At 31.5% G+C, this 24770-nt stretch overlaps 1 protein-coding gene and 1 long non-coding RNA gene across 2 annotated transcripts in view; one reads left to right on the plus strand and one right to left on the minus strand.

The window, feature by feature from the left end:
• Positions 1 to 24770, minus strand: part of CSMD3 (CUB and Sushi multiple domains 3) — a 1166404-nt gene that overhangs the window by 53616 nt on the left and 1088018 nt on the right. Inside the window, exons 51-58 of the mRNA XM_077847015.1 lie at positions 21703 to 21888; positions 19980 to 20174; positions 16624 to 16797; positions 9835 to 10008; positions 7133 to 7306; positions 5117 to 5302; positions 3013 to 3186; positions 786 to 968 (exon numbers count right to left, since the gene is read on the minus strand). Coding sequence (XP_077703141.1) covers positions 786 to 968; positions 3013 to 3186; positions 5117 to 5302; positions 7133 to 7306; positions 9835 to 10008; positions 16624 to 16797; positions 19980 to 20174; positions 21703 to 21888 — 1446 coding nt within the window. The remainder of the gene's footprint in view (positions 1 to 785; positions 969 to 3012; positions 3187 to 5116; positions 5303 to 7132; positions 7307 to 9834; positions 10009 to 16623; positions 16798 to 19979; positions 20175 to 21702; positions 21889 to 24770) is intronic.
• LOC144283206 (uncharacterized) overlaps positions 3137 to 24770 on the plus strand; it is a 39661-nt gene continuing 18027 nt past the window's right edge. Inside the window, exons 1-3 of the long non-coding RNA XR_013351634.1 lie at positions 3137 to 3407; positions 16628 to 16712; positions 20015 to 20143. This is a non-coding gene — a long non-coding RNA (uncharacterized LOC144283206). The remainder of the gene's footprint in view (positions 3408 to 16627; positions 16713 to 20014; positions 20144 to 24770) is intronic.

Genomic DNA, 24770 nt, shown 5'->3' on the forward strand with positions numbered 1-24770 from the left:
CCTAAAATATGGACATTAATTTCAAACATCATAAAAAGTATCTGAAATATGATCAGTCAAGAAACTGTCAAAAAAGTTATATTTGGAATTATTTCCTATTTGTAAAACCAATACATTTGGTATAACATCAAATAAATTTCATAAATACCTTTGCAAGTTTAGTTTATGCACTAAAATCACCTCAAAAATAACTATTTAAATTTAAGGATAGTTTTTCAGCAACATTTCATTTTCTAGTCAATTGGTAAAGATTTAATTATGTTACCTTTGAACCAGTCAGAATGATTAACAATTTTACTCAAACACTGAAAATTTTAAGGATTCTAGCTGCTAACAACTGTACTCAATAAATAAAAATCTCATTTATATTTAGGCATTTTCTATATTTTTCTATTTCTACAAACCTGAAAACTGAAACAGATCTTGAGGTAATGTTAAGAACAATCTATTCCTTTCCCTGATAGTGTCTCTAATGTGAAGAACTGTGATAAAAGGAAAAAAATAAACCCTTCTAACAAATATTTTTAACTTCTCTAATTGAGATATTTGTTATGATGTGAACAATGCTTGTGTATAAATAGCCCTTGAAATATTTTTTAAATAATTATTACCTATCATAGTTCTCTTATAGGATGATTTCAGTAAAACTGGAATACCACTGCCTTTTTTCCGTGGTTGCGAACAGGACGCATGAGTAGCAGTAATTTCATCTGTAGTAACCAACTGAATTTGGATACACATTAAATTCCAATGCTTTTAATATATTTATTTTCTGCTTAGATTACCTTTGCATTCTGGTTGCCTTCCAGTCCAACTGCCGTTGGCTAAACATGTTCGTTCTTCTGAGCCATGAAGGATATAACCAATATCACAAGCAAAACGTACAGAACTTTTGGTTCTGAAATCACTTTCCTGTCTAGAACCATGCCCAGGAGTACCTGGATCCCCACATGTACCAGTAGCATCACCTGAAATTCAGTACAGTTCAAGTTAATTTATTTCATTAAACATTTCCTATGTTCATGATTTAGTCCAACATTCTTGTAGGTTTTTGTTTTCGTGCATGCTGTGTTTTAATATGACAGGTTGAATGGGTAAAATCATAATTGACATTTCCATCTGACTCCAGTTATTAAAAAAGCCTAAATGAAAAAGAAAACAGTTGCAGAGTATAGTTGCAGTCTCTTTCCATATCGGTGATATGGGGCCTATTAAACAGGTTAAGGACATTTCATTAGTATTTCCGAAGCCTGGCTAATAACTAAGTTAATGGAAAATTTACAAATGATGGTACTAGGAGCTCAAATGACAATGGATTTATGAAACTAACATTAAAAACTGAACTTGGTAATTTGCATGTTTCTTTCTCTGACTTTCCTAATTGCTGAAAATCTTTGTGTGTTAAATTAGAATTGTAATGTGCTGGAAAATGTAAATGCTACAATATAGTATTTCCTGTAGCCTAAAATGTCACCCCCTGATTTTCTCTACCAATGGCCATTGACCAAAGATAAATGAATTGTATCTTTTCCAATATGAAAACATAAAAATAAATTGTAAACAAAGATGAAAATTCTGGCTTAAGTTCTAATAAGGATTTTGTTCATGACTAGGTATTCATCTTTTAATTTTAGTATTAAGGATTTATTCAGTTCCTTTATCATGTCTTAAATAATTCTAATCACAGTTGCCACAGTATTATTGTATGTTGAGAGAGAGAGAGAAAGTTGAAGACATATACACTGAAAACACTATTTGTCTAGATGCCTTTTTTGACATGCCTGGTGTATTTGGAATCCTTTATACTTCCTCATTTTCATGTGATGTTATATTAATCACACAAAACTTTAAGATCACTATTTCGCTTTTAAAGATCTCTGTGCATATTTTTTTGTAATTCAGTAGCAGTTTCCTAATACACTGGGATGTATGCATATAAGTTTATGTTTTAATGCATAGTTATCTGAATTAACTAGGAGTTACTCCAAGATAGAAGTTTTAATTCTCATTAAAATCGGTTTTATAGTCACATTAGAACTAATAGTTTTTTTTTTTTTAAAAAACCTGTAGATTAAATTTGAAGTCCCAAGCAGTCACTTCACAAGGTTAACCACTAATTACCAGGAGATTCTGAAATAAGTAACCATTTCAAAACTTTTACTTCTATAGGGAAAACAATGTAAAACAACATCTAGTAAGTCATCACATGATCTCCACAGAGATAAAATAATATAAAAATGATGGGCAATATATGAATTAAAAACAGGCAGAAACATTAACACCAACAACTAGTCTATGGGTAAAAATGAATACAATAAATAGTATCAAATAGGGAGACAATACAGATATAAAACTTAATTGATATTTGTTAAGAAGAGCAATGGCTTAAACAGCTCAAAAGAAAAATTATTAAATACTCTGCAAGCAAATTTTTAATTTTAAATAGCCTCAATATTCATTTATTATAAGATAATTCTATTGGGGTTACAGAAACTCAGGAGTTATATATTGCCTATTAACAAAGAAAATTAAGATAGATAAGTATCTTTCATAAAACTTGGCTTAGTTTACTTTCAAACATTTCGGGCTTTATTTTAAAAGTATGCTATTAAGCAATGGACTATGTAGAAAGTTTAGTAGAACTGAACTGTAACCAAAACTCTTGCAACAACATTTTGCATCTGCTAAAATGGAACAGTTCATTTTAATGAACAAAAGCACTATATACACAGTAGCATCCTAAAACCAGTTAATTATTTATGTTTGCTACAATGCAGTTCAAAACATATACCTGTAATTTAACATCTATTAGAGGAGTATTAATTTATGTTCTAAATTTATATTGCCTTAAGTAGTATTCAAATACATGTATAAACTATGTTCCAGCTTCTTTCATGAGATTTTCAAAAATGTATTATTTTATCTCTTTTTATTGTTTTGTATATATATTCCTAATAATATTACTTAATAATGTAACTTCCAACCCACATTGTCCAATTTTCCAAGAGGTACCTGAACAATGAGGTTGTGATCCACTCCAATGGCCATTTAATTGGCAAGTCCTTGATGACTGGCCTAGAAGGGTACGCTTTCCTGTGCAGGAATAGTGAACAGTGGACCCAAAGGTGTACTTCTCACCAGACAGGACTGCATTAGGAGGAACGCCAGGGTGTCCACAGTCAATCACTACAATACATAATTATTGAATATAAAATTTTTTTATATCTCCTATCGAACAACCTGCACCATGCTTTATAAAATAAATCAGAAGTAAATTATCTCTTCAAATATACCTAGCCTCCAGAAGTCAAAAGTCGATGTTAAAGCTGGCTTTTCAAAAACAAAATGGAAGTTACAGCTACATGAGCAATCCTGTTAACCCACTCACCATGTTTAGCAGGAACATGGTAAGTAAGCATCTATGAGTGAGTATAAGTCTATTATATGTGGGGGTGGTGAGTGTGTGTTTATATGCATATATGCATGGGTTTAAAGTGTGTATGTGCCTGGACAAGGATATGCAAGTTAAAGAGAGGAGTAAGGTGAATCATCTAGGTAAGGACCTACAATGCTGTATAGGATTCAAAATAAGCCCACACAGAAATTAAAAGGAAAGAATTCTGAAGGTAAAAGAGAGGCAATGAAGATAGATATGTGACACACAATCTAATAATGCAGTCTAGAATAATTCCATTCCCAGCCAGTAATGAATAAATCATGCTGTACAAAATAAATACTCAGTGGCTAGTTAACTAAAACACTACTAACCATAGCAGAATCAAATACTAGTGCATTGTAGAATTTTCTTTATAACCTAGAGGTACCTTGGCAACTAACTGTGTACCGCCTTTTAGTTATAACTTGGAAAAATATTGAGTGCAATATGACTCCAGAGTTTTAAACACTACATAAGGGGATATAAACTTAATAAAACCCTTGAGTGCTTTGCAAACTGCCAGAGATACTATAGGAAACAGAGAAAGGCTAAAAGTATGAGAGCTAGGATAATCTGAAGAAGTTCACGTTTACATATCTTATGAAATATTTTTTTAACTTTAATGCTATAGCGACACCAAGTCAAGTGAATTAGTCAACTATTAGACCAGACTGTTTACAAAAAGAAGCGAAATACATTTTAAGTAAAAGATCAATTGAATTATTTGCTACCAAAGCTGAAATTTAATGAACACTACATGAAGTTTTGTTTCTTCATTAGTGCATGAACTATGTCACAATATTTTTTAAAAATCCCACACTGTAAATATAAGGTGCCTTTAATTAAAACATTATCATAAAATAATTTTATAATTTAGTACAACCAAAAATTACTTGCACAACGATTTCTTGACACACTACTCCTTCAATCTATAAAGTTCTTCTCTTTCTTTTCATGATTCATCAATTTTGAGACATAGCTATAGTTGAAACTTAATAACTAACTGAATATTTCAAAGTCAAGTTCATTTCTCTATGTTCTCACATAATTATTTCTGTTAAATTATTCCCTTACTACACATTCTAATTTTATGCATATCTGCTATAATTTACCTTATTATATTCTACAACCAACACATGACAAAATACACTCAAATAAATGTTCACAGACTCGAAAGATAATGTGTATCAACATTTACTCATTTGTATGTATATGTGTCTGTAATATGATAAATGTCTAAATCAGTAAGTTTTAAGTAACACATTTGTCTAAATCTTTAAGTATTCTAAAGCCCTGGTAGACGTTTAGATTAAGACTAATATTGTCTTCAATGAAATTTAAAATATTAATACAAAAGAAAATCTAAATGTAATTGCTTCTTATGGGATGGTAATATCATAGAATATAAAAGATGTTGCTTTTCCTAGTCTATCTGCCTTACCAAAACTCAAAATCAAAGAACCACATGAATAGTAATAAAAATGGCATTTGGGCATTGCATTGGAAGAATATAGGGAACTATATTTTTAAAAATGAAACAATAAAATCAAAAGTTAAACTAAAGTAATACTTAAAAACAAGAGCTTTCTGATATATAGCTCTAGATAGTTTATCAGACAATAAATATCCATATTGCTTCCATAGCATTTTCTCAAGGAAGAATTCACATTATCTACTTACTGATACATTCTGGTAAGGGTTTGTCCCACTGTCCATTTGGTTGACATATTAAAACTGAAGATCCAAATAAGAAATATCCAGGATTGCAGTCATAGAATACCACAGTGCCGTAGGTGAAATTTCCATGTTCTATTTTACTTTCTCTTTTGGAATTGGCTGGAATTCCAGGATCAGAGCAGTTCACCACTAAACAAATGACAAATTTTGCAAGTTATGTTTGGAGTAATGAATATAGATGAACTTAGATTTCCATTAGAAATGGAGTTTCAAAGGTTAATTTAATCAAACAAACCAAAGATTCCAGGAATAAAATTAATTCACAGGCTAGATAATGAAGTGAGATCCATGTGGTTGAAACATAGAAAAAAGGAAAACCATTTGGCAAAATTTTTTGGATAGCAACTCCATAAGTATTCTATTAAGTACAGATGTAAAGAATGATACTTTAAGCTATAAACCATAAAAAATTTAGAAAAATTATAATTTGGTTGTACTTTATCAGACAGTGAACTATATCATACCTCTTTGCAAATGGAAAAACAATAAAAATTTCTTTAATCTGTTTCTATAGAAAAAAAAAAAACAATAAATAAACTCCAAGTGTTGGCATCATAGTAATTCAGGACTCAATCTCTAAAAAATATGATGCCAAAGATAAGTTACATTGATTACAAAGCAAACCACAAGTAAAATTATCTTAATGACTTTTTATATGCAGCAATAAAATAGGTACAAGATAACAGAGCTAAGCAGTTAAAATAAAACTTGCTAACTCCTTACTGGACACATTGCCAGAGGCAAGGGGAAAAAAAAAGCATAAATGAACTTTTGGGATTTTATCAAGATAAAAATGTGCATACCAAAGCAAACAATCAACAAAACTAAAAGGCAACCTATTCAATGGGAGAAGATATTTGCAAATGACATATCTGATAAAGGGTTAGTATTCAAAATATATGAAGAATTTACCAACTCAACACCCAAAAAACAAATAATCCAGTTAGGAAATGGTCAGAAGACATGAATAGACACTTTTCCAAAGAAGATACACGGATGGCCAACAGACAATGACAAGATGCTTAACAACAAACAAGATGCTCAAACCCCAATGCTCATAGTAGCATTATTTTTTTTTAATATTTTTTATTTATTTATTCATGACAGACACAGAGACAGAGAGGCAGAGACATAGGCTGAGGGATAAGCAGGCTCCCTGCAAAGACCCTGATGTTGAACTCGATCCCAGATCCCGGGATCATGCCCTGGGCCAAAGGCAGAAGCACTCAACTGCTGTACCACCCAGGCATCCCTATAGTAGCATTGAAAACAAGAGCCAAACTATAAAGAGAGCCCAAATGTCCATCGACTGATGAATGGATAAAGAAGATGTGTATATATATATATAATGGAATATTACTCAGCCATCGAGAAAATGAATTCTTGTCATTTGAAATAACGCGGACGGAGCTAAAGTATATTATGCTAAGTGAAATTAATCAGTCAGAGAAAGACAAATACCATATGATCTCATTCTATTGTGGGATTTAAGAAAGATGAATATATGGCTAGGGGAAAAAAGTATAGAGGGAAATAAGCCATAAGAGACTCTTAACAACAGAGAACAAACTGAGGGTTGATGGAGAAAGGGGGTGGGGGATGGGCTAGATGGGTGATGGGTATCAAAGAAGGTACTTGTGATGAGACTGGGTATTGAATATAAGTAATGAATCACTAAATTCTACTCCAGAAACCAATATTACACTGCATGCTAAGATTTTGTAAAGCCCCCCCACCCCAAATAAAACCTGCTAATTTTAACTTTTAAAAACATAAGATAAAAATTAAGGAAAAAGGAAAGCATAGCTAATGAGAGGACATCAATATTAAATCCTTTTCTTTTATTAGCTGAAAGCTACTTCTATTATTCTGCCTGAGTTGTTTCAAAGGGTGTCCCCTGTGTTCACAGAAAGACACATTACCACCGTGCCCTGTGCTGGAATATAATTAGACGTTTACCTTTGCACACTGGTGGAGGATGGCTCCACTGTCTGTTGGCCTGGCACTGTGCCTTTGTTGGTCCTTGCATAACATATCCAATATTGCAAGAGAATGTCACCACATCATTAAAGTTGAATCCATTGCCACTTGTTCTTCCATAAATTGGACTACCAGGGTGACCACAGCTAACAGCTAATAGCAAGGGGTGGGGAGAGGAAAAGCATAAAGCAGAGTATTTGGTTATCAGCTATCATTTGACAGCTAATCATTTCAAACAACATAAAAAGAAGACCACTTTTACATGAAAATATATTTAAAGTACTTTTACTATTGCAAGGGAACAGTTTAGAATTCAAAGATATCAGGGAATGACTGAAGTTCAACTAACTAGTTGGTAGCAGAAAGGAATGATACTGAACCTATTTTCCTTTTCTAGTTGAGTTTATGAATTGAAATCCCATAAAGGCAGGTTTTTTATATTTAATTTTGAAATAGTTTAATATTATTTATGCTGTTAATTTTTATGAATACTAGATTGCTAAGGAAAGTGTGAAGAGTTAATGGGACTATATAATGTAAATAATAAAAATAATGCATGGTGTAGTAGAATTCTCCTTACTATTTTGAGATACCAATATTAATACTCACTAAACCCATCAATCTTACTGGTTTATTTTCTCACAATTGATACTTGATAATTTTGCACAATTTTGTTTGGAAATAATGTATCTATACTTAAATGTTTTTAGGGTTATAGTTCTATTCTAGATTTTATGTAGTGTTAGGCTTTTCCCAAACACTCTGTATTTCTGTTTTATTGCATATCTCACTCTATTAATCAGAGCAATTCCAGTAATAGTGCTTCATAATTGGCCACAGTGAAAAACCATAGTCACTTTTAGTACATTTGAAATGACCTAAGAGCAATTATTTTTCAGCTGTATTGTTAATGTCAACCTACTCATTTGGAAATTTAACTGCATCTTATTCTTGTTAAAATTATCAATAAAGAAACCAGTTTTACCCCAAGGGCCAATTTTCTTTTATAGTCTCAATTATTCAACAAGAAAAACAGTGGTATTAGTTAGCTATGCCTAAATCTAAATGAAAGGGAAAAAAATCTAGAACAGACTGAAGCATATTATGCTGACTTTAAATCATTAGTCTGTGTGTGTGTGTGTGTGTGTGCATGCCCACATGTACATGAGTGCATACACAGGCATGCACACACACACACACACACACACATCTTAGAAAAGTAATATTGTTAACTCTATGTCTATTATTCTATTAAATTTCAACACCTGAAGTATTTTCCATGGAACTAGAACTTCAATAAATATGTGTTGCTTGAATTAGAATTTGACATTGAAATCTATAAATATGGATGTAATTAGTCAAGAGTAAATGAAATATTTCCTCTGAATCCATGCTAAAAGTCCCATGCATTATTTATTTGAAGGCTCCAAAAGCTCTATAGTATGATTATATGATGTTAAAGTTACAACATATGTGTTTATTCTCTTTTTCTAACACCAATTTTAATATAAATCTCAGTAATTGTGGTGGAAATGATCAGGAGGAAGAAAAAAAGAAGAAACAAATTGATAAATGCCTTTCTGGTACAATATAGGAGAGATTGTGATGTGAAACACAGTGTGTTGGTGGAGAATCAAGGGAGTAAGCAAAGCAAAAGAATTATCAATATTCAACTCTATTACTTTTGTATTATTACAGTCATAATAAATGTACAATGGGCAATCTATGCTATACACATAGAAACCACAGAGCATCTGTATTTAAAAAATAATAAAGTTTTTATTTTACAGCCCACTTTACTCTTCATATGTGAGCTCATATCTGATCTTTTAACTTGAAAGATCAGATAGATTTTTGATAAACCAATGAGAGATATTATTGAAACAATTTCCAAATTACATAACATTGCACAATTTTGTAGGAATTTTAAAATAATGAAAAGTGTGCTTTAAAACTAACTTTTAAATAAATTTTAAATATTTCATATAAACTGTTATGAGAAAATATAATTACATCAGATGTGTACATGTATTTTTGATGCATTTAAGAATAAGATGGATTTTGAAGCTAAAAGGGATGATAATTATTAATACCTTTAACCATTCACTTTATATATAAGGGAATTAAGGCCTAGAGTGATTAAATGATCTGTATTAGCTCATATAATTAGTAATGGAACTGAAATGAGAACAATAGTTCTTCATATCATGTCTGATGAGTTTTTTCTTCCCTAATTATACTCCATCAGGATCCGATTTTGATGTGACAGCTATAGCATAATAATTATTAGAAAGAAATTATCCAAAGTATTTTCCACTATAAAAAGTTTCATAAAAAAAAAGTTTCATAATATTACATGATGACAATATTGATGCTGCTGCACAATGGTCTCAAGAAATTAAATCCTTATAAGTTAAAATTTGTCAAGAATATACCTTCCATATAGGAAAATACACCTAATACTGCTATAAATTTATATTAAATACTAGAATAGCTAAACTTATTTTCTTGTCTTTAAGATAAAACATAAATAATAACAAACATTCTAATATTTTCTTCTATTTTAATGGTTTTATGGATGGTTTTATGTGTGTGTTTGTGTTTATATCTTACCTAAGAAAAAAATATCGGTAATTATATGAGACCAGAGGCTTCTAATTACTTCTGCCATGCTTACTTACGCACACAGGATGGGAGCTGACCAGACCAATTGTGATCCTGTTGACATATTCTCACTGAAGAACCAATCAATCGAAAACCAGGATTACATTGATAAACAACTGTGTCTCTGTATCCATAATTTTCTCCAATAACTTGACCATTCACAATGAGCTCTGGAATTCCACAGTGACCCGCTGAAATGGGTCAGAAAGTAATATTTTTAATATTGTGATCTAAGTTTTATTTGTGTATTTATATACATATATAACATTACCAAACTTTTAAAGTTTATTTACATGCATGCTACAAATAATGCAAACATGATAATATGACATAAAGACAACTACAAGATACTCAGCAAAATGCCAAATACTTAGGAGTTAAAAGAATGTGTTACTTCGAGTAACACTTGAGTCTAAAAGAAGTTAGAAAACATTTCAATCTGTGTATAAATAAAAATGTAACATATCAAAGGAATGCACTAAAAACTGTTTAGTGAAAAAATTTATAGTGTTAAATGGTTTTATTAGAAAGGAAAAAGTTATGCAATCAATGAGTTAAGATTCCATCTTAAGAAGAAGAAAAAGAGAAGCAAAATAAAGAAGAGAAAATAAAGCCAAAGTAGATGAAAGGATATATTGAAGATAGTTACAGAAATCAAGGAAATAGAAAATAGAAAATAATAGAGGACATTACCTAAGCTAAAAAGTATTTAAAGATAGCAACAAAATTGCTTACCTAGCTAATTCTACTTAGCACACACAAAAAAAGAGAGCAAAAAATTACCAATAACAGAAAGGAATGAAATACCACTAGAAGCTTACAAAAATTAGAAATAAGGTAATATGAAGGACAGTTTCATGCCAATATATTTAACAGTTCAGAAAAAAAGGGCAAATACTTTGAAAATTTTATACCAAAGCTAAAGTAAGATAAAATAGAAAATATGAATAGTCCTTTATTTATTAAAGTACTTGAATTCTTTTCTTTATAAAGATTTTATACATTCACTTTAGAGATAGGGAGAACATGCACATGTGCTCATGAGCAGCGGTGTGGGGTGCAGGAAGGGAGGGGCAGAGGGGGCAAGAGAGGGTCAGGCCGACTCCGTGCTGAGCTGGAGCCCAAAGGATCCCATGTCCCAGAGATTATGACTTGAACCAAAACCAAGAGTCCCATGTCAACCTACTGAGGCACCCAGGTGTGCCCAAATTTTTTTTAAGTAGGCTCCACACCTAGTTTGGAGCCCAGCATGGGGCCTGAACTCATGATCCTGAGATCAAGATCTGCGCTGAGATCAAGAGTCAGACAATTAAACAACTGAACCACCCAGGCGCCCCCAAAAGTACTTGAATTCTTAAAATCCTTTCCACAAAAAACACTGAGGCTCAAATATTTTTTACTGTTTTAACCAAACATTTAAGTTTAAAAAAAAAATTACACATACTCTTAGAAAATAAAAAAGAAAGGATTACTTCCTAATTTGTTTTATGAGGTAATCACAGCCCCAATAGTAAACCTGGAAGACATGAAAAATCAAGGTTCTTCATGAAAATAGATGCAGAACTCCATAAATTTTTAGAAAACCAATCTAGAAATATACAATAAATTAACCACTATAATATGACAGAGTAAAAGAGATCGTGACAAATAAACAGAGTAAATGAAAAAACAAATGGGATTATTTCAATAGATGAAGAAAATGCATTTGACAAAATTCAGTAACGATTCATGATGAAAACTAACAATACATTTAGAATGTAAGGGAACTTTTCAACCTGATAAAGACATCTGCAATATTATGATTTATAGGAAGAAATATATATTTGGTCTTGGTCCCTGTTTCTGGCACAGAGTTCTTAAAACCCTTGGAATTTCCTAAATGATGGTAGTGTGTGTGTGTGCGTGTGTGTGTGTGTGTGTGTGTTTTGTTATGTTACAATGAGGTGACTTTAGGAATCTTACCAAAGTATGGAGGCTGAGTGCCAGCCAACCATATGATTAGAGGTTTCGAACTTTAAGTCCCACTCTTTTAACCTCTGGGGAGAAGAGAAGGACTAGAAGATGAATTAATTGCCAATGGCCAATGATTTAATCAATTGTGCCCAAGCAATGATGCCTCTATATAAAAACCAAAAGTAGTTCAGAGAGCTTCTGGGTTGGTGAATACAAGAAGATTCAGGAGAGTGGGGACCTAAGAAAGCATGGAAGTTCTGCACCTTTCTCACATAACTTGCCCTATGCATCTCTTCCACCTGGCAGTTCCTGAGTTATATCCCTTTGTAACATACCAGTATCTAAGTAAAATGTTTCTCTGAGTTCTGCAAGCCACTTTAGCATATTAATCAAACCCAAGGAGGGACTGGGTCATAGGAACCTGTGATTTAGAGTCAGTAGGAAGCACAGGTAATAGGCTTAGGACTGGCATCAAAAGATGGAATGGAAAGCAGTCTTATAAGATTGAATGTTTAGGGGCATGTGGGTGGCTCAATTGGTTAAGCATCTGCCTTTGACTCAAGTCATGATCCCAGGCTCCCCTCTGAGTGGGGTTTCTGCTTCTCCCTCTCCCTCTGGCCCTCTACCAACTCATAGTCTGTCTCACTCTCTCTCAAATAAATAAAATCATTTTTTAAAAGATCATTCATTCATTCATTAATTCATTCATTTAAGAGAGAGCAAAAGAGAAGCAGACTTCCCACTGAGCAGAGAGCCTCACATGGGGCTTGATTCAGGACCATAAGAACACAACCCAAACTGAAGGCAGATGCCTAATTGAATGAGCCACCCAGGTTCCCCTCAAATAAATAAAATCTTAAAAACAAAAACAAAACCTAAACCTTTAATCTAAGGAATCTGATGCTATCTCCAGGTAGATAGTGACAGACTGAATGGAATCATAGGATACCCCGTTGGTGCCCAGAGCATTGCTTATCATTGAGAACTGAGTTCCTGAATGCCAAAAGAAATCTAAGAAAAACCTCCAGCTAACATATTTACCAATGAAATAGTTAATTTCTTCCTATATAGGGAACAAGACAAGGAGGTCCACTCTCACCAGTTCTATTTAACATTGTTTGGTTGGCCCTATTGCAGTGCAATACATTAATAGAAAGGAAGAAAGAAAACATAAATTTGGGAAACCAGAAAATTAAAACTATTCTAAACTTAGATGATATATATGTAGAAAAATCCTATTTTAAGAAAATCCTAAAACTAATAATTTAGCCAAGTTTCAGAATATTAGATAAATATTTCAAATAATTATATTTTTATATACTAGCAACAAATAATTGATGTGAAAATTTAAATTAAATGGAAAATGTAATTAAAATGAACAATTTCACTTATAATATTAGAAACACACTAAACATTTTTAGCAATAGACAAACATGACCTCTATGCTAAAAATACAAAATATTGTATTACAAAGAAAAAAAAAAGGACTTAATAAATGAATGAACATACATATTATGTTTATTAATTGGAAGACAACATTCTTAGATGTCAATTCTCCTCAAATAATGTATGGATTCAATGTCACCCTGGTCATAATCTTACTATATATTTTTAAAAATAAAAATTGAAAAAAAAATAAAATAAAAATTGATAAGCTAAGTCTAAAACTTACATGAAATTGGAAAAGATATATAGTACCTAAAGTCATCTTGAAAATTAAGAACAAATTTGAGGGATAACATACAAAATTCAAGACTTATTGTAAAACCTAGTCAACAAATGGTGCCAGATACTCTTCCAGAAAAAAACAACCTCAACGTTACTTTGTTCATTATACATACAAGAATAAACCAAAGATAAATCATAGATATGAAAGTAACATCAAAAATATAAAGCTTATAGAAGAAAATATGAAAGAAAATCTTTGTGACTTTTGGCTGAGTAAAAGTTTTGTAAACAAGACACAGAAAGAAAGCAATAACCAGGAAAGATAGACTTTAAAAATTGTTAAATTTCTGCTCATTAAAAGAAGAAATAAATAAGCAAGTCACAAGCTGCAAGAAAATATCTATAAAACACATAATAATGAAGGTCTTACAACCAGGATATACACAGACTCCTACAGTTCATAATAAAAGCCAATTCAGTATAAAAGATACTTCACCAATTTACAAAGAAAAATTTACGAATGGCCAAAAAGCTCAAGAAACTGTACTATATCAGTAATCATCAAGACAATGCATATTAAAATGCTATAAAATACCTTTATGCACCAAATGGAATGGATAAAATTAAAAGACTGGCTATACCACATGCTGGAGAAAATGTGAGACAAGAACTATTCCGGGAATTTTACTCCTAAATCTCTAAGAGGAATGAATACATATGCTCACAACAAGACTTTTCCATGAATATTCATTGCAGCTTTTTTCATAATAGCCCAAAAACTGGACAAGGGTCAGGTGTTTATCAATATGGGATTGACCAACATGTGGCATATTCATATAATGGAATTTTACTCAGCAACTAAAAAAAATAGTGATACACACAGCAACATGGAAAGATAATGAAAGAAGTCTTACACAGTATATAATTTAGAATTCCATTCGTATGGATTTCTAGAAAGGGAAAACTAACATATGGTGAAAAAACAATTATTGTCTCAGGGTTGGGGGGAGCTGCAGGTTGACTATACAGGGCCATGAGGAACCTTTCCAAGGTAATAGTAATATTCTATAACTACAAAGTGATTTAAGTTAGACAGTTATACACATTTGACAAAACTCATCTAATTGTGTGTTTATGAGATATAGATTCCATTGTATATGCATTTTGTCATGGTATAAAAAAAGAATCAAGAAGAGTAAGGAAATATTCAATTCTTGGTAATGATATGCACACTGAAATGTTTAGCAAAAAAGTGCACTGTATTCTGTATGTTACTTTTAAATGCATCCCCAAAAATGAATTAATGGATTGTTAGAGGCCTGGAAGAACAGATAGACATGTGATAAGGAAATATGACAAAATGCTAATTGTAGAACCTAGGTGGTGGGCATAGAGACATCCATATGTCAAGTGTCACTGTCAAGTATTTCAACTGAAAAAACTCATAATAAAATGCTGGGGGATTAGGAATAAATATACTTTATTTAGAGAAATAATTATAAGCACTACTAGTGGCCATTCTTAGCTGAAAGTGTCTATGGCTATAAGGACAAGATTTTTTTTCAAACATGAGAATGACTGGGCTACATTAATCCTTGAAGTCAAGTTCAAGCATAAGATTTTATGATTTGCTTATTTGGCAATTGCACTTTCCCTCTATCCACATCTTTTGTACTTCATATTGAATGTCAACACCACATCCTCTGCAATGGATGATGATGTTGTCTTCATAGACTGAGAGGTAACATTTTCTTAAAATCTTCCTTTGTGCCCTATCTCTTCAAAAAACAGAAACAGGATTCTTAACAGGTGAATAAAACCACCCTCTATATGCAATATTCAATAAATAACACACAATATACAATAACAGCTCAAGGCATAAAGCCATAAAATATAGTATTTCAAATTCAATTTACACATACATTTTTAAGTTTATATGTAGACTAAGTAATCTGTAATTGAAATCTGCATAATCAAAGTCAGTTTAGAAGCTATTAAAAATATTTTGAGTATTTAACCCTATATAAAAATATAAAGACTCCATATTGTACCATTTTTATATGATATTCTTACAGCTTATTCAAATATACATGCTCTGTAAAGAAACCATTGTTGCTAGGCTTCCAAGTATATCTATTAAATATGCCTAAGGGAGGATAAAAGGATTTTAATCAAAATCTCTGGCTATACTTTTTAAGTTTCAAATAATGATTGCATTACCATGAATATATTCAAGCTTACAAGTAAAAGAGTATGTATCTAAATTGCTATAGACATCTTTTGCCCTGCCTCATAGTCTTAAATATAGTAAATATTTAGAGACAAAACTTGTCCACATTTAGCAATACCCTGTTCATAATAATCAGAAATTCTTAAATTGGTAAACCAAATATGATTTCTTGTTCCCAACAGACAAGTGAATAATTATTAGAACAATTTTCATTATGTCTAATTCAGTACTTCCTGTCCTATCTTGAAGTCATTTTGGAGAAAAACAAAGCATAAATCATATCATTCTTTTAATATTTAAAAATTACTGAAGTCTTTGAAAAAAGATAAAGCATAAATCATAATATTCTTTTAATAATAAAGAAGGAGGGGCAAGAAGAACTAGCTGCTTCAGTTTCTTTAACTGAATAGTTTTTTTTATATATATAATGAATTAAAAACTCTTTTTGCCTAAAATCAAGTTTGAAAAAATATATTTTAAAAAGTTTAATAGAAAGTAATATTACACATGTTAAAATCTTATGAAATTAAAAGAGAGAAAGATTTTAAATGTGGGAATCGTTTTTCTCCTTGATCATTACCTTAAGCAAATAAGTGAAAGGAGAATGGACTATGGTTTAGAATGAATTAACTGCTATGGTGATTAATCCAGCTGAGTATGCAGACATATAATTTTCAGCAATTAGTTTTCAACTTTTTATATTTTCACATGCCTGGAAGAAAACGTCTCTCCTTAATGACATAAGATTCTCATTTGAAATACTAGTTTATTAACTTCAAGAGTTATCTGTTTATAGCTTTTCTACCATGAGACATTTTTAAAGTTAAACTTATTCTGGTTAGCATCCTTACTAAGTCAATATAAATGATCACCTCTTGTTATGAAAAAAGGGCTGCCTCCTTTCCAGAGGTGAAGGTTGGGGTATGGTTGATTAAAATGATTTAAAAATCTGTACCTAGGCACCTGGTTTCAGATCCACTCCAAAGACCTGAAGAGAGACATTCCCGTACGGCAGAGCCCACAAGCATGAATCCTGAATCACAGGTAAAGATGGCTGTAGAGCCATACGAAGTTTGAGTTCCAATCTTATTTCCATTTGGAGGTGTAGGTAGTTCTCCACAGGAAATAACTTGTAAACAAGAGAAAAATAAAAACAGTTGAAGACATAGTCAATGTGCACTTGTAACAAAACCATGCATTTAACATTTTGAATTCTCTATGATCTGACATATTCACAACTGAAATCAACACTTATAAAACATGTTTGAATGAATGTGAAAATGCTGCGAAAATAGATGACATAATCTAAAATTGATCCTCTTAGAGTTCTCATAAAACCTTCTGAGTGACAGCAACATGTAACGAAGCTATTTTTGCATCTTTGCTTAGCCAATCTGGTCACTCAGCAGATTGTTGGAAAAGAAAAAAAATCACAAAATGAGAGAAAAAATAATTCACTGGCCCCAAATATTTCTTTGCCTTATGAAGTGACATGGGAAAATCATTTTGACATTCCTGAGACAAAGTTTCCTCTTCAATCTGAAACAATGCTTAGTATAGGAATACCTCACCTTGGCAGATAGAACGCCTTTACAAATGGAGGGCTTATGACAACGCTATGATGAGTAAGCCCATGAGTGCAATTTTTCCAACGATATTTGCTCACTTTGTGTCTCTCGGTAACATTCTGGTAATTCTCACAATATTTTAGACTTTTTCATTATCATTATATTTTTCACTGTGATGAGTGATTACCACTCGCTGAAAGCTCAGATGATGGGTAGCCTTTTTAGCAATAAAGTATTTTTTAATTAGAGTATAGACCTTGTTTTTTTTTTTTTTTAAGCATAATGCTATTGCACACATATAAACTACAATATAGTGTAAATATAACTATATGCACTGGAAAGTCATAATTTATTTGACTTGCTTTATTGCTATATTAGTTTTACTGTGGTGATCTGGAACTAAACCTGCAATATTGAGGTAGGTTTGTGATTATAAGTAATTTTTGTTGAGCTCTCCACAGTCTATAAAGAAATTTACATGTAAAATATCATTTGATTTTCACAAAAACCATTAGATAGAATTAATTTCAACATTTTGTTTGCAGGTTTTAAAAACTGAAAAAAGACATTGAGCCACTAGGTCATTTAGAACCCAGATCTTATGACTCCTTCATACTTAAAGGCTACAAATGAAATGTCTTTCTTAAATAAAAAACAATAGTGGATAATGTTTATTTAGTGCTTATTTTATATCAGATTCTATCACTAGTACTTTAAGTATTCTCAAAACAACTATGAGGTAGATGCAGTCATTATCTGAATTGCATGTACTAGGATAAGAACACATGGTAGTTAACTAATTTTAACAAGGTTAAACAAGCTTAGTGGTCAAGCTCCAGAATCAAATACTTAGCCACAAGCCCACAGTGCCTTATGCTGGCTCTAGCTCTGGCTTTCAAATCTAGGCTTTAGGCGGTCATTACACAAAGAAAATTTGCAAACTTTAAATCATTGCATTACAATTTTAAATGTAGTGATTGTTTTGAGCTAATTTCTTAACAACCCTTTGAGAGATACCAATAGCTATATTATTAATATTAATAACACTATTTATATTATTTTAATTTAAAAGATGAATAAATGAAGAATCAGCAAAATTGCTATTCTTTCCATTTTCTCAATGAATTGCAATCCTTAGATTCCTTATCTTTCCCAACTCTTACCTGTAGGCAGGGACTTCATTTTATGTATCCCTTAAACCCTTTCATATCATAGATCATCCCTTAAACCCTTCTATATCATCACAAAAGAACCAAACATTTGTTGAAAGCCTGATTAAATTAAAATTTTATTGCAGACAATTTTTTCCTAGCTCCCTGAAATACCCCTATCCTACATGCTTGTATAAATGAAATAATAGAAGAACAATGAAGCTAGAGGAAAAGAAGGTTTCTAGGAGAAAATGTGAAACAATAGGGAAAAATTTTATAAGTAGAGATACCATATTTTAGAATATCACAAGTACAGCTTAGACATCTATTTTTGAGATTTTAATTCATCAATATGATTATCTTATAAAAAATGGTAACCCCTTATATGGATATTAAAAACAAATTGCAAAATAGAATATTCATAAGTAAAATAATAGTAGATACTTGTGTACTTATCACATTTACGCCACTGTCTGCTGTGTTGAACTTCTTAGTCATCATAATCATAATCCTATTTTGACTTCTGATTCCTTTTTAGTTTATTTATAGATTATGAGTGTTTATGTCATAAACGCTATACAGTTGTATTGGATACAAAATGAAAGAATGAATTTTCAGGCTAGCATATTTCTTGGCACAAAGTAAATAATAAATATAGAGAAGGAAGTTCAAAGAGGCTTCAATATATTTCATCTGAATATCCTATGCTCAGTTAGCTTATCTATATCAGACATCAGTCATTTAATTATAAGAATGCATGGAAATAGAATAATATGTGCAATTTGATTCAATAAATATTTATTGAGATCATGCTGTGAATCAGGTTCTAGCTGATATTTTCAATATAATATACCATTAAATATTTATATTAACTACAAGATAGGTATTATTGTAATTTTCTAGTTTAAGAAATTTGGGACCAGAGAAAATAAACATGACATAATACAGTGATTAAGAGCTTGGACTGAATCTCAGTTCTCCACCATTTATAGGCTCTGTGACTTGTGTGAAATGATTAAACCTGGGGCTCAGTTTCCTTTTGATAAAATAAGTGTAATAATATCAACTACTTCATAGGATAAGAACTGAGCAATAAATGAACTGAAACATGTAAAGGGCTAAAAGCAGTGCCTGGCAAGTTGTTAAGTATACAATAGGCATTATCAGGTTGTAGTAAATGGTAGACTTTGAATTCTAACACAGGATTTCTGTATTTAAAGCCTATGCTTTTTTCATGACCATTTACTCAAAAAACGTTAAAGAATTTTTAAATTTAATGAGGATAAAATGACCTTTTTAATAATGTTATCTTGGGCACTTGAGTGGCTCAGTCAGTTAAGCGTCTGCCTTCAGTTCAGGTCATGATCCCAGAATCCTGGGACTGAGTCCCACATCACACTCCCTGCTTTGCTGGGAGTTTCCTTCTCCCTCTCCCTCTGCCTGCCACTCCCCTTGCTTGTGTTTTCTCTCTGTATATGTATGTCAAATAAATAAATAAAATCTTTAAAAAAAATAGTATTTGGGAAAGGAAGTGATCAAGCGATTCAATCAAGAATAGCTAATAAAATAAGTTTAGCAGAGTGGATACTTACTTTGGCAATATGGTCTTTCATTTCTCCAACTCCAGGTACCATTAGGAAGACATTCAATAGAAGCAGGACCTAGTCCATGATAACCAGGATCACAGCTGAAAACTACCTTAGTTTTGTATTCATAATGGGAGCCATTCACAATTCGCCATCTTCCATGTTCCAAGGTAAAAGAATTGATGCTTGGACATGTAACAACTACACAAAACCAAGAACATAAATATTAATCATTCTTATCTGTTCTACTTCTTAACTGTATACCTATCCCTTTCTTTATACCACCACTACCTTAATTCATTCATTACTGTGCCAAACAAAGTGCTTTAGCATTTTTAAAAATTTATTTTCCATTTTAATCTTTTCCATTCCCCCAATTCTATGGTATTTCTGGTAATTCCTTGAATATGTTCTGCTATTTCACACTTCAAAGTCTGGGTACCTATTTTATTTACCCAGAATCTTTATACTGCCTTACCTCTACTACTCTCCTTTTCTTCCCCCCACCCCCTTTTTTTTTTGGATTATCATATCCAAATTTATTTCTTAATACAGAAAGACATCATTCCAATTATATTAATTTGTTAAAATTGCCTCTTTTCTTTGAAGTTGACTTAAAAGTATTCTTTTTGAAATTTTTCTTCCCAACTTTTATGAGAAATAAATGACAGGATGTAAAAAAAGGGAACTCTAGTACAAGTTGGTGGGAATGTAAACTGGAACAACCATTATGGAATATATTTGTAGAATCAGTATAGAGGATCCTCAAAAAATTAAAAAGAAAACTATCATATGATTAAGGAACCCCAATCTGGGTATATATCCAAAGGAAATCAGGATCTTGAAGAGATATCTGCATGCTCGTGTTCATTGCAGCATTGGTCACAATAGGCAAGATATGTAAACAACCTATTCTCATTAATTTAGAAATTTTGGAAGGACCATGTTTTGAGGAAATCTGTTTTATGAAGATGGTGTTTTTGTGCAAGAGCTGTGTTATAATTTGGCTAATTCAAAATTTGTTCACCATAATATAAACAGAAGCATTATTAAACACCTATGTTAAGATTGTACATAATTTAACAACTTTCATTTTAAATGAAATAGCAACTAAGTTGAAATGGTAGTATTAAGTGAGAATAAGTCAATGTAATATAGAGACAAATTAAAAACCTTATTTAAACCAACATTTTCCAATTCTTTTGCTACCAAATATTTTAACAGAAGTATTTCTATCACCATTACATAATATTCATTTATCTATTAAAGTAGTAATGAAAGCAATGAGAATGTTCTAAATGCAAGTAACCTGAAGAATACTGACAAAAGTTGAAGGTTATGGATCATTTCAGCAACATCTTTTATCATTATAAAAATCAGAGCTGAATGTACTAGGATATAGTTTTATTAATAATAAATCTTTAAATTTTTTCAGTCAACATGTTGACTGATGGATGATTTTTTACAAAATGAGCAAAACTTTGTTATGTAAAATAAATGGACTTTAATTTTTAAATAAATATTCTGGAGTTTCCAAAAACAAGTGAAAAGTCCTTATACTGTCTTCTAATTGTTCATTGTATAAGACAGCTTAATTAACCTTCATTTCTCTCTCAGATGTCACACTTCATTTCAGGGATTAGTTATAAAATGTGAACAATACGTAAAATTTTAAATCATACAGATGCCAATAGATACACAGATGACACCGTTTCCTTAACACACATACCAACACAGCGAGGGGTCTTGTTATGATTGCTCCAAGTTCCATCTGATTGACATATGGCAGTGGTAAGTTCCTTAGATGATAATCTATATCCATCATTACAAAAATAGGTAACTCGGGTTCCTACCAAGTAGTCTGTTGTGAGTATTCCTCCATTTGTTGGAGCTTTAGGAATCCCACAGGAAATTGCTAGAATGAATACATGTACAAAATCATAGAAACAGAAAAATTCTTAATTTAGTAGATAAGTCTCTTAAATTGTAAAGCATGTAAAACTGTTTGGGATTTTATTAATTCCTCTGAAACAATTTCAGAATATCTCCCAGAAAAGCCTTCCCAAACCATAACTTTTTGAATAATTTATTTCAAACTCCTATTGAATGTGTTTTTAGATTGGTGAATTCATACATTATTAATGCTTTATTTCTGGGTTTTTTACTTGGTTTCTTGTCAGTTGTGTGTATTGTTATTAGCATTCATACAGGTTATATGAGAATGAAAATTGGGTAAATATAGTGTATCTATGGCTAATCTATAACTGGGCCACCACATAGGAAGTTTAGTCAATTAATTTGGCGGAGGATTATTAAAGACTGTAAAGGTGTTGGTAACTTATACTCATCAGAACTTTGGCCAGGAATACAATGCATAGATGCACAGATTTACTTTAACTAGAAGCTGGATACTGCTTTGTCTTTGGTCCAAACTCTATGTAGTTGGGCACCAGCCGTAGAATATCATGTGTATCAACATGTTTATTAAGTATAGGGCTTGCACATATTGTCTTAAAACCTAGGTTGAATCATTCTGCATGTCTTAGAAGAATCATTCATTGACATGTCTTAGAAGTCTTGGTTTTCATCTATACTAAATCTGATTTACATGTAATTAGTTTTACCACAATGTGATAATTACAGTAAAAATTTTTATTTATTATATATTAGGCATTTTCACATCTTATAAATTCAAATGACTATACAGATACACTCTAAGATTGATTTTTTGCCATCTTTGCTCTACAAGTAACACAATTTGTGTCTCCAAAAACAAACAACAAACATGCTTTCAATGAATATAGTTGGCAGCCAAACCCTGATTAAAATTAGATTATTTGTATCTTTTATATCATATTCAGATATATATAAATACTTATACACATGTCTGCACAAAAACTAGTGTATCTGAATGTGGGTATAGCTCCAGAACCTGCTGGAATTATGTAATATCTGATATATGTACTGTATTCCATAAAATCAAAAAATGTCTGAATTCTGAAATATCTAGTCTTCTAGGTTTCCTATAAAATATTCTAGACTTATAACTACATTCTTCTTATATCAAAAGAAATAAAGAACAGAAAGGTGTGAGTTTGGTTTTAGTATTTACAGACCTGTGTTCTAGTTACCTTTTATTTAAATCTAAAATTGTTTCTATTTTTTTTTTTTAGAAAACCTACCATTTAGATGTTTGATTTTAATTAATCCATGTGAATTTCACTATGAAGTGAAATATCTTAGTGAAATCTATATGAAATTCACAAAATTGAATGGCAGACTCCTTACTGGTGAGCGTTTTGATCTTTTGTAATCTGATAACCTGCAAATTATGAACAGCAAAGCAGCAACATTGACTCAATAAATCATATAAGCAATCTCATATAATTATGTTATTATCCCTGCTATTTAATTATAGAGCCTCCAAAATCATGTTGCAAATGTAAATGGTTCCCTGATGTCTGTTCAAGCAATGTTGATATTTCCACTTAGGACTTTTGGGAATTTCAATTTGTAATAAATCATCTCCCTACTGAACCCCACTAAAGACTGTGTATTTACTGATTCAAAAAAATCAACTATATATTATTGGAGTAGTGTAGGTTGAACTTAGATCAAAGTATAAAAGAAATAAAATTTAAAAAGATTCCATATATGTAGTTAGTATAAAATGGCTATATTTTAGACCTAAGAAAATGGCAACATGCTCAAATGATAGGACAATTATACCTGTGAGTAGATTACATCTTAACTTCTCAGCTATAGAAAGAAAACAAATCAAGTTTAAAAGAACCATCACCACTGAGTGATTGTCATAGAGGCTTTTCTACAGAGCTCTCAATAGCACAGATTAAAAGTGAGGCAGGGAATGCAAAGAAACTTTCTACATAACACTGTACAATACCCAACTGCATAGTGGGATGAGACTGGTCCAATCCCTGAAGGAGAGGTAATCAGTGATGTGTAGTTAAATAGATAAAACACCGACCCAAACTCAACTAGAAATAGCAGACTAAATTTTCTTTTACTGTGCTCACATTGTGTAACTGTTGCTCAAGTAAATATATGTTAGGATGTATAAGGAGACTGAGGAAATAAAGCTTAAAAATGAAGAATTTAAACAAACCTGGAACACAACAAAAATTTGCATTATGTGAATAGCTCTTTCCAATTACATTTAACCAGTTCATTGTAATTAGCTAGGCTTAAATACGGATAGGTCACATACAATAAAGGTTTTTATTAACTAATTAATCTTTTAAAATTGTTTCAATGATAATAAAAGATCAATTTTGGAAACGGCTCCTTGGGTCATAAATATATTATCATTTTACTATGCCGAAAATATTTTTTAACTGCATTTTGATTTAACTATTCTAATTATAGAACTATTTTAAATCGAGAACAATGAAAAAAATGACACCATATGTAAATATCTTATCATCCATCAAAAATCAATGAAATTATACAACTGACTATACAAAGCAGTTTCAAAATTTCATGAAGTTTAGGATATTTTTCATCTTGGGGATCCCTGGGTGGCTCAGCGGTTGAGTGTCTACCTTCCTTCCATTCAGGGTGTGTTCCTGGAGTCCCAGGTTGGAGTCCCACATCGGGCTCCCTGCATGGAGCCTGCTTCTCCCTTTGCTTGTGTCTCTGCTTCTCTCTCTCTGTGTGTCTTTCATGAATAAATAAACATTTTTTAAAAAAAGGATATTTTTTTATTTTGACCAATAGGCTATTATTTTTACTAAAGATTTCTTAAATATTATTTTATATATCATCTTATATATCTAT

Source organism: Canis aureus, chromosome 14 (assembly GCF_053574225.1).
Source record: "Canis aureus isolate CA01 chromosome 14, VMU_Caureus_v.1.0, whole genome shotgun sequence".
Taxonomy (NCBI): domain Eukaryota; kingdom Metazoa; phylum Chordata; class Mammalia; order Carnivora; family Canidae; genus Canis; species Canis aureus.